Here is a 13,968-nt window from a genome sequence, read left to right on the forward strand (position 1 = left end):
GGAAGCTCCTTCCTGAAGGAAAAAGAGCTGATGCAGTCTGTTGCCTAACTAATTCTCAAACAATAAACATTCTCTGAGACTAAATAAGAGGACGTTGACTCACACCTAGAAATAGAATTATTTTCAGTTCAGTCGCTGAGTCAACAAACCATCTGGAGCAAATTACTCTAATTCTGTATGTATAGGAAGCAAGAACTTAGCATCTGAAATAATATCCTAGACAGACCCTATGAAGGAGATAAGATGTAGAACGGAGGTATGGAAGACCTTCTGGCCAACACTGGTTACTGAAGTTCTCTATTTTTCTTTCATATTTGCTCCTGAGTGCGCTGTTATCAACCATAAGGAAGGAAGATTCTGGTTTCTCCACATCTGTTACCAGTTCCCTCACCGGTCCAGCCGGGTTACCATTTTCTTCAGGCAGAACCTGGTTTATCCCCAGCTGACTCCTTTTCAGCACTTGATAGCTGTTTCCTGACTCTGATGGAACATGTCCTATATTACGAGGTCTTTCATTAAGATAGCTCCATTTCCCCTCACCTCTTCAGCCTCCTTTCTGCCCAGGTGATTTGAAGTATTTTCTTGCAATTCTATCATTCTAATTTTATTATGTGTTTGCCAGAAAGAAAACTCTAGGAGGGAATAAGACTGATGTTTAGGGCATTGTTTGCCACTACATTCCCAGTATACCTAGCCAAGTCCTAGCACACGGTTTGAATTCAAGAAATATTTACTGACTGACCAAAAACTACCATCATATTAGACACATGAATTGTCAGCCCTATATTTTACTTTCTAATTTTGAAATCTTCAGCCCGTATTCTCATTTCTGCCTTGGACATTAGAGAGGAGTAAGTGAAGATAATCTTTCTATTTATCCTGTTAAACTGAAGGCCATATAATCTGTAGATGACTCTGTCACGCCATCATTGAATTAGAGACTAAAGATATACATCATCTTACATCTTTTGACTTAAGATAAATTACCTATAACTATTTGGAATTTTTTTTAAAAGAAGTAACTAGCAATCAGAAAATACCATATTAACATTTAATTATGCTATGGAGGGATTATTTAGAAGCATTCTAATCAAAAGGGATTCGTGTTGATTATGTATAATATGGACCAGGAACTATTTCTGTCACAGGTGGTTGCTACTCTCATAAGGGAACAAATTCAAGAAAATGTCATCTTTCACTTCAGAATCATTAGAAGGTTGTAGGGGTAAGTGTGATTTCCAATTCTACTTTCAAAGTGAAGCTATGCCAATTTCACCACAGATGTGTTATGAACTGGACATAAATACCCAGAAAAGAGGAAGTGTCCTCCTTCTTTTTGATTCTTTGGTTAAATGAGTCCAATTCAGTGGAAAAGAGTCAAGCATGGCAGAAGTCTCCATGATCATGTTGATATCGGTTTTCTTTTTGTTGATACCAGTTTTCATTGTGTTTTAAAAACCTCCTTACAGAGGCTCTCTCAGTCCAGGAGGTTTTTACAGACTGGGATTTTTCAACGGCTTGCCCTTGATTATTGCTAATGATCTCAGCTGCACCATCTCTCAGGAAACTGATCCCTTTTGAGTTTGGCTTTAAATCCATACCTTCCAGGCAATCCAGACACTTCAAAGGCACCTGCACTCCTTTCTTTGGGGCTGTTGTAAAGCACACATTAATTGTTGAAAAATATTGAGATAACTATGAATTTAGTGCTAATTCAGTTTCTGACAATTGTTTTTCAAGAGTGTGTGATCACCTGATAATGAATATTCTAATTTCAAAGTGAGTCAGTGATGTGTGCAGTATTTTAAGAGATGATTGAAAGTGTATCTATGTTGAACTTATATAAGTAAACACTAGCGTGGATAACAAATATGAATTTTGGAAAACGTTAAATATAAAAATGAGATACTCGATGAGATACATATTAAAAGTGACCTAAGAATGATGTAATGAATCAAACATGAGTTCTGACTAGCACAAAGGATTGAAAGAATTCAGGAGTTGTTTGAACAACAGCATGTGCACAAACCAATCAGCCATATGTCCAAAAATTATGCTGAGTTGCTAAAGATCTGATCTCTTCATGTAAAAATAAACTCTAATGAACATGCCTAAATAGATTCGTTTGAGGATAAGATAGTGCAGTGGACACACACATAACATAAACACTTCTTCAGAGAATGAGTCATTGATTTTGGTTTGCAAAAATCATAAAACAAAGAATCAACTTTTTTTTTTATTTTGATCTTGCATAGGAAAGGTGATGAAACAATGCATTTTTTCTGAGAATAAGAACTGCTGAGGAATCATTAAAAACTTTGAAACAGTCGAAATCCACAGGGTAAACCTCCAGATTCCTGGAGGTCCAAAGGCATGCACGTCAATATCGCGAGTGAAGCCAATGTGAAATTTTTGGAATATCAATGCCATTGACTCTGAACTTATGTGATGAGTTCTGCATGAACAATGGAGTTTTATTTAAATTCTAAAGCATTTGACAGATTCTGTCTGATCAAAAACATCTGGCTTATAAGTCTGTGATTGGCTACATTACCCCAACAATGATCTGGCCCACACAACCATCTCCTTGAAACTGACTTGCATATATTTTGATTAAACTCTCTCTACCAAATCAATCCACCAACTTAGCTAAATAATATTTACTACTAAATATATGTATATTTATATACACTCCATACTTAAAAGATCATAAATGAAAATGCTCAAAAGATATGATTGATAGAGAGCAACTCCACATGAGGCAGTTAAGAAACATTTAAACTGTTAGAATATTTTTTTAAAAAAGGAATGTATCATTACTAAAGGTGAATTTTTTTTATAACAACATTTGTGATGTCTAAGTGTTTGAAATTAATCAGTTTTATTATTAGGATTTTAGCTTTACTCTGTATGTGTGTGTCTTAATTTGGTAGATAGAAACAATGCTAATCCTTCAGCTATATGAGTGTGTCTAGGGGAAAATGTCCACTGTTTCGTAGGAGGGTAACACATTGATCTTTTTTTAATAATTAAATAAAAGTGTAGAGCTACAGTTCTAGTCCTTTCTTTAGGTGGAAAAACCTGGCTCTTGTCAGGTAAGCCGCTTGACAAATAGTAAGTTTAATTCCTAACACCCACATGAGGCCCAAGAATAGTTGGATTAACAACTCCAGTGTCATGCTGTCAGCTGCTGTTTATTTAAATTAAAATGTCACCATCCAGAAATAAATTAGGAAGTTGAAAACCGATAAATTTCTTAAACATACAGTACTTTGGCACCTTGTTAAAATAAATCTATTACATTTGTGTTTTTTAGAACTTTACATAGACTATTTCCATTTTGACATTCAGAGTATAGCAAGTTTTGTTTTGTTTTCGTTCTTCCTTTTAACTCCCTCCCTCCCATCCCCGCTCTTCCCCTTCTTTTTTTCCTTCCCCTTCATTCCTCTTTCTCTCTCTCTCTCTTTTTCTGTCTGAACTCACTCTCTCTCTTTATGCTACATGAGACAGGTAAAAAAAAAAAGAAAGGGTTCCATTAATACACAACTATCAGATGCTTCACGTGCATGTCTAAAACATCCTGTTCATATCTAAATGTATTTACAGGTTTCAAAATTCACTTCCTACATCTGGTCTTCCTGGGTTCCACTATTATGTGTTATTCCTATGTTTGATATGAAACAAACATGCCCTCCCCATGAGCTTTTCCCTTGCTTCCTATCAATTGAAGGTCAAAGTTTTGGCCCCGTCACTCTAGGACCTCCCCTGCTATCTTCCATATCCCGAGATATTTTAAGATAGCTATTTGGCTCTGGATTCACAGCACAGCAGGTTGTTCCACTTCAGGAGCCAATTTGGTCATAAGTAGGAAGAGAAATAACATCTCATAAAGAAAAATACTCCCTCTCTGTTCCCATTTGGATGTTTCTTGCCTGTGACTTTGCAGATCAGAAATGATGCAAATGCACACTCTAATGCAGGTTAATCAAATATGAGACAGTTGTATACAAACATATTCAGCATTAGCAACATGGAGATATTTACTTGGCCGGGTTTTCCATTTTCACATAAAAATGCCTCATATTCGGATGCGAATTCAGGGGCGTTGTCATTGACATCCAGCACTTTAATAGCAACGGGCACTCGTGATATCTGACTGTGGTTCCCTATGGGAAGGAAAAAATAACATCAGCATTGAGGGTATTTCATTTTAACGTGCAACGTAACTTTCCTCTTGAAAGCATGTGTGTCTGTTTCAACTTCCCTTAATTAGGGTGTTTTCAACATGGTGCTTATGGATTCTGACCACTCAATAAGGAAAAATAGCAAGTGATTGACTGCTTAAAAAAAGTATAAATTATTATTCCAAACATCATTTGCTGGAGCACAGCTTGATAAAAACCATCTCTGAATAATCAAAAGAGGTTTCCTCGATGAAGAAAGCTTTATTTTACAGATAAAGTCCATTACACAAAACAAAAAATGCTGCATGCACCAAAGACTTATCGCTTTGTTTATCTTGGGTAGAATACAACCCATTTTTGTGCTATTACTTGTTTGACTGGCTATATATTAAAGATGAACATCAAAAACTCTGCAAAGGCCAGAACCAAATCAATTGTTCAGAGGGTGTCCTTAACAATGATGAAAGGGATAATCTTAAAGAGAGGGAATCATGCATTTTATGAATTTTATTTATTAAAAATTGACTTTGGGATCGTTTTGGATAAGCTAAACCCAAGTCATTTTAATATTGTCATTTTCATAAAGATTTTCATCAGTGTAAACAGATAGTAATCTTCTAATCTTTCCAGGTCAATTCCAATACCAGAGAACTTAATACATAATCCTTAATCCTTAAGTCCTTAAATTTAAAAAGTTATACACATACACAAACACACACACACACACGCATGCACAGAATCTGGTCCATTAATACATTGCTGACTTGAGTCATGTGATGATTTTTCATTTGTAACAAATGCAATATAGTTTGACTCTGACGGTATGTAATAATCTTTTGATCTCTTGTAAATTACACAGAATGCATTGGAGATGGCCAACTATTTATTTGTGTTTCTGTGGCACTGAATATTTATAAGCAAGCCAAGAGGAGAAAAGTGTTTGACTTTTGAATATGAAGAAATAGAAATGGATGTGATACATCAAACTTTTCTTTTTGACAATTGATTAACTTCAGATCCTAAAACCTTTAAATACTCATTTTTTTGCGTGTTAAAAATGAAAATATTTCTAAAGCACATAGTAAATAATCATAGCCATGTTACAAATGTATAGTTGGTTAATCCTACTTACAATGCTGCAAGATTTGGATTTCGTTAACTACCAGGGCTACTCTCCCATATTCTAATTTGATTAACTAAGGAGGGATGAATAATATCATATGGAGTTCCAATCACCTCAATAGTGGAACATAACCTCACTTCCCAAAAATCAAGCCAATGGCCTCACATGTGTCACGTGATTTATACTTTTCTTAACATCTGTCTAATGAATAATTAATTCTTCATTAAGAGAGGAAGCATGTATCTCTCTAACTTCAACGGAAGGGAAAACTTAAAGAAAAGTATAAAATATGACTCTAAGATAAAGACCTTACATTTTATGCTTTATCTATTGGAATAGGTAGATAAATAAGGTATAAGGTATTTGAAATATGGTGTGATTGTATCCTTAATGATTTATATCTCTTTTCCAGCCTGAGCAGGAGCTGAATAGCAGCTGCTAGAGAGTAAAGGGAATATAGTGTTTGCAGTAAACAAACAATGTTGGGAGCCATATCTTTGCCATCTACTTCCTACATGATCCTGAGCAAATTATTTAACCTCATTTTATTCCAGAGGAAACTGAAACTCGAGATCTTAACACTTTATTTATAGAATTGTTATAAATATTACATGAGAAAAAATTTAAAGTGCTCAGATCATATTGAGCACATAGTCAAGGGCATTTTAGCCTTTGCCTTTTGTAACTAGCAACATCCTTGGCGCCATGCATAATGAATGTTTTCTGTATACAGTGTGAGATAATTCACATAATATCTCATTAAATCCTCACTAAAGAGCTATGAGGTAGGTAATGTAATTTTCATATTTTAGAGGTGATGACTGACATTCAAAGAATTACATGTCTTTACGAAGATTGCACAGTTAAAAATTAACTCCAAGATGTAGTTTTTGCCTTCCAAACACGAGCAATCTTTAAGGTGTAATTTTGATGAAGTCCAAAACAAAATATATTTTTTTTTATTTGTTTGTAAAGTAACTAATCACTATTACTTCCTCAAGAATGCTTATACACTTGTTCTAAATATTTATCTCAAGTTTGACCACTATTTGAAGTTTGAGTCTAAATATCAAATACCACGCTGGATATATTTAATGGGTGGAACGACCACTAATATTCTCAGAATTGCACTAATCGTCTGCAACAATTTAAATTCCATATTTTTGCTCATGATACTACTTCACTCAAGCAGGGTTTAATTGATTAATTTTACTTTGTAATTCTCTGTATTTCAACTCTAAGAACTATTGATTAGATATTTATCTGTATAACATTCATTCTTTCCATTCCACATCCTAGACTAACTCTTGTGTGTGTAAATGATGACAAGAGCCTTCTAGTATATGTTTTTGTCTTCAGTCTCTAACCATTCAATTAATAAACAGCTGATGATCAACACAGACTTAATAAACTGTCTATACAGAATAGACAGTGAACATTAGATGATAGTCTTGGAAAACTGCAAGTGCAATGAAAGCTATCATACTACTTAACACGATTTTGCTGCTTGGGAAGTAAAGAAAATGCTGATCTTATTGAGTCAGATTCACTGACAATGGTTGATTGGGGCAAATCTACTAAATATGATATTCTTAGTCTTTCCTCTTTCTCATGCTGCATGTGAGCGCAAGCACACACACACACACACACACACACACACACAGACAAACACGCATATAAAGATTTTATTCTCACCATTTTGGCAAAAGGATAAGTATGCCAAGGCTCATGTTCTTAATTTTCTCTCTTCTCTTTTCTTAACCTCACGGTTGCTATAAATTGCAATTATCTCTTAGATCTAGATGGCCAGCAGGGAGCAAAATTCAAGCACAGAAGATGAAAAAGCTCCATGCGCTTCTTATTGGGATAACTTTTAACATTAAAGTAATATAACATTTTCTCACACATAGTATCTGGAACAAGGTGGTATTTAACTATCCAGGGGCTCAGATCCTAAGAATAATACCACCTAAATTTTTGTTAGAAATTATGTGGGATTGGGAGCTAACACTTAACACTGTTAGAAGATCATGAATGACAGAGAATGTTCCCCAACTATGATATTTAATTTATCTCAGTACCTCTACAATTAAATAATTTGTTTTAAAATAATGGACAATGAGCTTTTTGTGAATGATTATATTTTCTTCTTTGGTTTGGCCTCTGGAAAACTCGGAACTAAATTTGGAGTCTACCTCTCATAGCTGTAATTAATCTCATGGTGTGAGATTTATATATTAGGTTTATCCCAAATCCAATATACCTCTTTACATTTATTAAACAACTGCCCAAATGCAATAAATTAGTCTTCTTATATATAGTTGAATTGGATACATTTATAGATGTTTCCTTTTAATTTAGTAGTTTGTTGTCTACCTTATTATAAAAGATTAAAAGAAATAAAACCTAAACTGTATACCCTGGCACTCAAAAATAATATGCCAGCGGAGTATGATGAGATGGTGAGAATTTCTGTAGCCTTAGTAGTTATGTAAACCATACTGGGAAGCTAACTCTAGCCAACAACACTATGGTCCCTCTTCTTTCTAACTGTTGAATGTCACTCTTTAGGATTCATCCCAAGCCACATTTCTTCCAAAAAGCCTTTTTAACACACAATTCAATTTTTTTCCTTCTTTTAGGCTTGTAGCATGACAGCACAAAGAATTCTACGGAACCAATTCCGAGAAAAACTAGTAAAAGGAAAAATTATTTCTTAAAAAATTAAAGTCCTTGGAAAAGGTCCTAAGGATATACAGCAAATAAAGAAACATTTATCCAAGAAAATCTACTAAACCTTGGTAAGAGAGTCTGTGGTATTTGCACTAACAGCTGCTCATTCCCTCCAACTTCATAGCTCAGCAAGATGGGAAATCTACTCCAGACTAACACAACCAAGGACACAGGGCCCTCTCTCCTCCAAGAGAGAGAGGGCTGTCTACCCAGGAGGGGCAGGATGTTAGTATTTCTCATCCTACTCTGATACCTGTTGCTGAGGCTAAGGTTCTGGGCAATTACAGGTGGAGCTGCCACGTCCCTATTCATGGGACAGAAATTCTACCTTGGGCAAGATACTAGTGAGAATCATGAGAATCTAATCAGCCTTGCTATGGCTCATAAGGAGGAAGTTTTATGCTGAGAGAGGTGAACCAAGAAGAATTGAGGTTACCACCTCCCCCCTCCTCAGAACACTCAACTCCTGAAGCGGAAGCGTCACGTAGTAAGAAGCTTCAGAGCCTTGGCTCAGAGGTGTTGCCTGGGTATGGGCAAGTGGGAGAGAGAAGCATAAAGCTGAGCCTGACGAATCTCTGATGAAGGGCCTGACTTCTGACTTCATTTGTAGAGGAATGTGGAGAAGTTCAAGTCCAATGATGATCTCAAAACAGTAGAGGTTATTGTGAAAGGCAAATGGGAAAACATTGGTAGATTTGGTAGATTCATTGGAGATTCAAGCTAAACTGTAGGCCAGCTGGTTGCCAGAGAGAATCAGACAGACTCAGCTGGGGTGAACCAAGGCATTCCTTGGTTATGGCTACATAACTCCAGTCTCTGCCTTGACCTTCACAGGGCCGTCTCCTCTTTCTACCGCATCGTCTACTCTTCCATCTCTTATAAGAATACTTGTTATTGGATTTAGGGCCTACTACAGTAATCTAGATGATTTATCTTAAGATCTGTAACTTAATTGCATCTGCAAATACCCTTTTCCCAAATGTCATATTCACGGGTTCCTGGAGTTAGGACCTGGATATATCCTTTTGGAGGCCACCAGACAACTCACTACATTCCATTTTCCCGTAAGATAAGACATTTGTAACTGAATAGAATTATACTTTCACAAACCTGCTCTTGTCCAAGAAAATAAAGACACGTGAATTTAATTCAGTCGTGCATGCTTCTTTGAAGTCATTCTCCAAAATATTATAAGATATAAAATCAAGGAGATTAAATAACTCTTAACTCCCTCCTGAGAATTTTGATAATACCCTTTTGTAATTCATTCATTTATTCTTTCATCGTTATTCTCTTTAGTTGTTCAATAAATATTTACATTTGTCAGACTAGTTACTAAAACAAAGTTCATATAATCAAGGAATCCACAGTATTCTAGGAGATACATTATCAGAGTTTGTTTATATCCTCACCTATCCTATGTATTATTCCTTTACAAAATGCTGTGGAAGAATATAAGAAGGAGAAACATTTTCCTATAGTCACAGGGAAGATTTAAAAGAGGGATGCCCTTTGAAGTAGCTTTAAATAATGAATAGAAGTATCCTAGGTAAAGAAAGCTGGACAGAGTCAGCCACATGTGAAAAGGCCTAGAGACCATGCCATCACCAAAAAAATCACTAGCTCCAATGGTGGGAGTGTCCAGAGAAGTAGCTGGTGGTAACATCAGGACAGAAAGTTGAGGCCAAATCAGGAATAATCTTCTGTTACATGCTAATGAGATTGGGCTATGTCATGTGTTCATTGATGAGCCATTGAAATATTTATGTGATTTACAATTGTAAAAGTTAGCAAAAAGCAGACTGGCAAGAAAAGTTATGGTTTGTTTTATTTTGTTTTCCTAAGTATGTGAAGGTCTCAGAAATTTACTATGATTATTTCTCGAAATTTCTAAAACAAGGAGAAAATCAATAAAATAAAACAAACAAGAAACTAGTGTCCCCTGTCCCCAAAATACCCCCAAACTGTGTGATTTATATTAGATGAACATGCACAATTGATTATTGCAACTAATCATAATTTTCAACACAATTGCCATACTTAAATGCTGAAGATTCACTTTATCTAAATTAATGAAATGATGGAAGTTCAAATTTTAAAGATATTATAGAGCAATAAAATTAATTAGATAAGCTTCTAAGGAAATTATTCATGTCCTTTGTGACTGGCCCCAAAATGTTTGCCTTTCATCTGATACACAAACATTAAATATAAAGATATTATAATTAGAAACTTGATTAGCATTCATTAAAGATTAATTTTCTAAACACAAGAGATGCAACAAAGTGGTCTGGAAGGAAAAGTCCATTTCAATTGGCTACAAAAGTCATATTGCTTTCACAGATGATGGCAGAAAAGGTTAAAATGGCATCTAGTATAAACAACTGCTTGACTTCTACCATTTGAATCATAGTGACATCCTGTCACCTCTCTGTCACATAGCCTCATGAATTGCCCATTAATTTTGGCCTTTTATAATCAAAGGTAATGGAATACCGCCAAGTCTTAAGTTACTTGGGAATTTGCTTCTAACTAGTTTCCATGAGCTGCCGTTTTTGCAGGCATCGATTGAAATAAACAGCCTCTCCTTTTCAGACTATGAGAGAAAAAATGATTTGACAAATTTAGATATACTGGTGGGGCTCAATAAATAATTCTTGAGCCTTCCACAAGTAGAAGGGTGGAAGCCATGAGCAGTAAATTATAGTCAACAGGGGAATGCAAAATAAGAGAATTTATAATTGAATAGGGGATGAGAGGAACAGTGGAAGTATATAAAATAGGAAGATGTGGACTGAATATACGATAGAAAAGATAGCAACTTTGGAAGTTTAAAATAAAACTGAAGGGAATTTGAAAGAAGTCTTGGAAAATAACTTCAGTAGGGTTAAATTCAGTAGGGTTAAATCCACCTGTGGGGGATTTAGGCTCTCTAGTGACTAAAGATAAAAGTTTTTGAGATACATTTTGCCCATAAATGGTGTGATAATTTCTAAATCACTAGTGATGCTTACCAGTCTATAGATTATCAGCAAAGGAACAAGTTAGAACATAATTAACCAATGGACACCAGTGGAGTAGAAATGCTACTGGGGATATTTTTGATAGGTTTTTCTCTTTATAGGATTAATTGCATGTGTTATCTTTTCACTATCACGGCAACTGTATTGATGCACTGATTCAGACAGTCTTTTGACCCCCCTGAAATACATACCAAGAAATATCTGTCTTCTAATGTGCACAGAAGGAGCAGTCGATCATTAGAATTTAATAATTTTTTTTTTAAGGAAGATTAGCCCTGAGCTAACATCTGCTACCAATCCTCCTCTTTTTGCTGAGGAAGACTGGCCCTGAGCTAACATCCATGCCCATTTTCCTCTACTTTATATGTGCAACACCTGCCACAGCATGGCCTGACAAGCGGTTCCACGTCTGCACCTGGGATCTACACTGGGGAACCCCGGGCCACAGAAGCGGAACGTGTGAACTTAACCGCTGCGCCTCCAAGGCTGGCCCACAGAATTTAATATTTTTTTAATTATAGAATTGTGAAAATTCCAGCAAGCCAGACTATAATAAGAAGTCACTGTATTTTACTCCTTAAAATCTCAGTCATATTTACAGAAGAGTTTAGAATTAAATTAGAACTGTAATCAGATGGAGATTTTAGTACCAAGTGAACAAAACTTGTAAGTCATAGCTTTTCTATCGACCAAGTAGTAACTCTTTCAAGAAAGGCAGAAAAATGCTTTCTCTCACTGAGAAAGTTGTAGATTTAGATATATTTGAAAATTATGCTTAAATTCCCTGGAGGAAATAACTCTTAAATGGTGACTTTGGTTCAAGTTCCCACTGACCCCTGTCTGGTTTCCCTACCGACTGCTAAAAACCATGCCATCTGGCTACACCATTTTCAAATGCTCTCTAAATGGGGAGAAAATGTATAGGTTTCTTATCTAGTATATTCATCTTAAGTGAACCTGGAGACAGTGGAGTCCTGCAACAGCCACTTGGCAAGTCCTCCACTCTACCTTTTTCCTACATATCTACCGTGAACCCTCAGTATTCATTCTCCAGCTCACAAGAATTGAGGTCCTGAAAACTAAGATAGGCACATTTATAGTTGTAAAATTTTGATCTTACGGGAAAAATTTCAGAGCCATTGAAGTGAGAACTGATTTCGTGAACACCCTAGATACTACATATTTTTTTTAAACATAAAATGTTAACAGCCACATTCTAAATAAAGGGAACATTAATGACCGATTATAAATGAAAAGTTAGCACTACTGAGAATGGAACTATTACATTTTCCATTTTTCTATTGATATGTGTTATGCAATATTACCTACTTTTAATTCTTTACGCATGCTTGCAAATTTGTTTTCCTCTGTTGTCTATGTTCTTTTGTTTTGTTTTGTGGTTGTGTATATGCGTGTATGCATAACATGGTTTTTATTTGTTTGCTTTGTTTTGTTTTGTTTTAGGTCTGCCTCTCTGCTCTACTGTGCATTGCTTTTGCTGAAACTGCCACTCAAAAATATTAGCTCTCTCCTTTAACAGCCCTAAGTACATATTTTTACCTTCTTTATATCTTCTTATACATCACATCTTTCTCTGTACTACAAGAGGCAAGGAAATAAAATTCTATAATGAGTTTATTATTCCTTATATCTCCTTTGTAATCTAAGTCTTCTTTGCAAAGATCCCTAATTCTACTCTGCCAACAAAATTGCATTATGCTTCCACTTAAATCCTTAGTGGTTTTTTTTCTCCCCCTAATGATTTCAAATAAGATTGACTCAAGATTATTGGAACTGAATTTCTTGAGATTACTTTTACAATACAGTTCAATTTAAACCCTCTCTCTATATTAGAATCTTAATTAGAAAGCCTCACATTTTCAAAGGGATTAATGTATAGATTTATCTAATAATCAGTTTAAATGCCCATGCGATACCTTTTTTACAATAACAATCCTGTCCCCGATACATATATACACACACAAACACACACACACACTTTATTAGGGAAAAAACTAATACTGTAAACTACTCAGCACGTATTGCATGACCTGTTATATACTATCTCTTTGGGGTTTGTTGGGTTACTGTGAAGGTACTTTTTCTCAAATGGCAATGCAATTTCAGTTTACATAAGAACTGAAATCAAACTAAATGAGTTACACATCATAGGATGTAATAAAGTATCAATTCTTGAACATCCAATGAATCTAAAAACGGGTATCATATGGACTCTAGTCAGCTTGCCCATATTTCATTCAACGCCAGGAGTAATAAAACTAAAATAAGAATCCAGGGTAGTCTGACCAACAAGTCAAGAAACAAACAAAACTGATTTTTCCCCACAGGCTCTCTTTGCATAGTACTTGTAAAATATAATCTTAAAATATCATAATAATTTTAATATGGATCACTTCCATATTGCAAACAATGAAATACCGTAATAAACAACACCAAAAGAGAGTTTTGATGATTCCATTAACATAAAATTTTCTATTAGTGAATTTATAAACAGTCATATATTTCGTTAATTCCTGGCATGACTCCTTTAAAGTTTTTGTTTGGGGTCAATTTTTGCAGTTGAAGTAAGCCATGCAAACAATAAAGTGTGTATATCTTAAGATTTTATTCCAGTGGATTTTTAAAAATGACCATACCATGTAACCACTACTGAGACCAAGACATGTAGCATAACCAGTGTCCCAAAAGCCTCTCAGGTACCCCTTCTCAGTCATCACGCCTCGTGAGGTAACCTCTACCCGATTTCTTAACACTGCTTTAGTTTACCTTCTTTAAAACTTTATAAAAATTTATTAATGTAGTGTACACACTTTTATATCTGCCTTCTTTAGCTCAATATAATATTGGTAAATTAATTCATACAGTTGCATGCAGGTGCAGCTCA

General features: G+C 35.2%; 1 protein-coding gene across 4 annotated transcripts in view; it reads right to left on the minus strand.

Moving 5' to 3' along the window:
• Positions 1-13,968, minus strand: part of CDH8 (cadherin 8) — a 337,912-nt gene that overhangs the window by 69,723 nt on the left and 254,221 nt on the right. For all 4 annotated transcript variants that reach the window (XM_070612041.1, XM_008515416.2, XM_070612038.1 and 1 more), the window contains one exon: positions 4,045-4,166. In XM_070612041.1, coding sequence (XP_070468142.1) covers positions 4,045-4,166 — 122 coding nt within the window. The remainder of the gene's footprint in view (positions 1-4,044; positions 4,167-13,968) is intronic.

The sequence above is a fragment of the Equus przewalskii genome, chromosome 3, assembly GCF_037783145.1.
Source record: "Equus przewalskii isolate Varuska chromosome 3, EquPr2, whole genome shotgun sequence".
In the NCBI taxonomy this organism is placed as follows: Eukaryota; Metazoa; Chordata; class Mammalia; order Perissodactyla; family Equidae; genus Equus; species Equus przewalskii.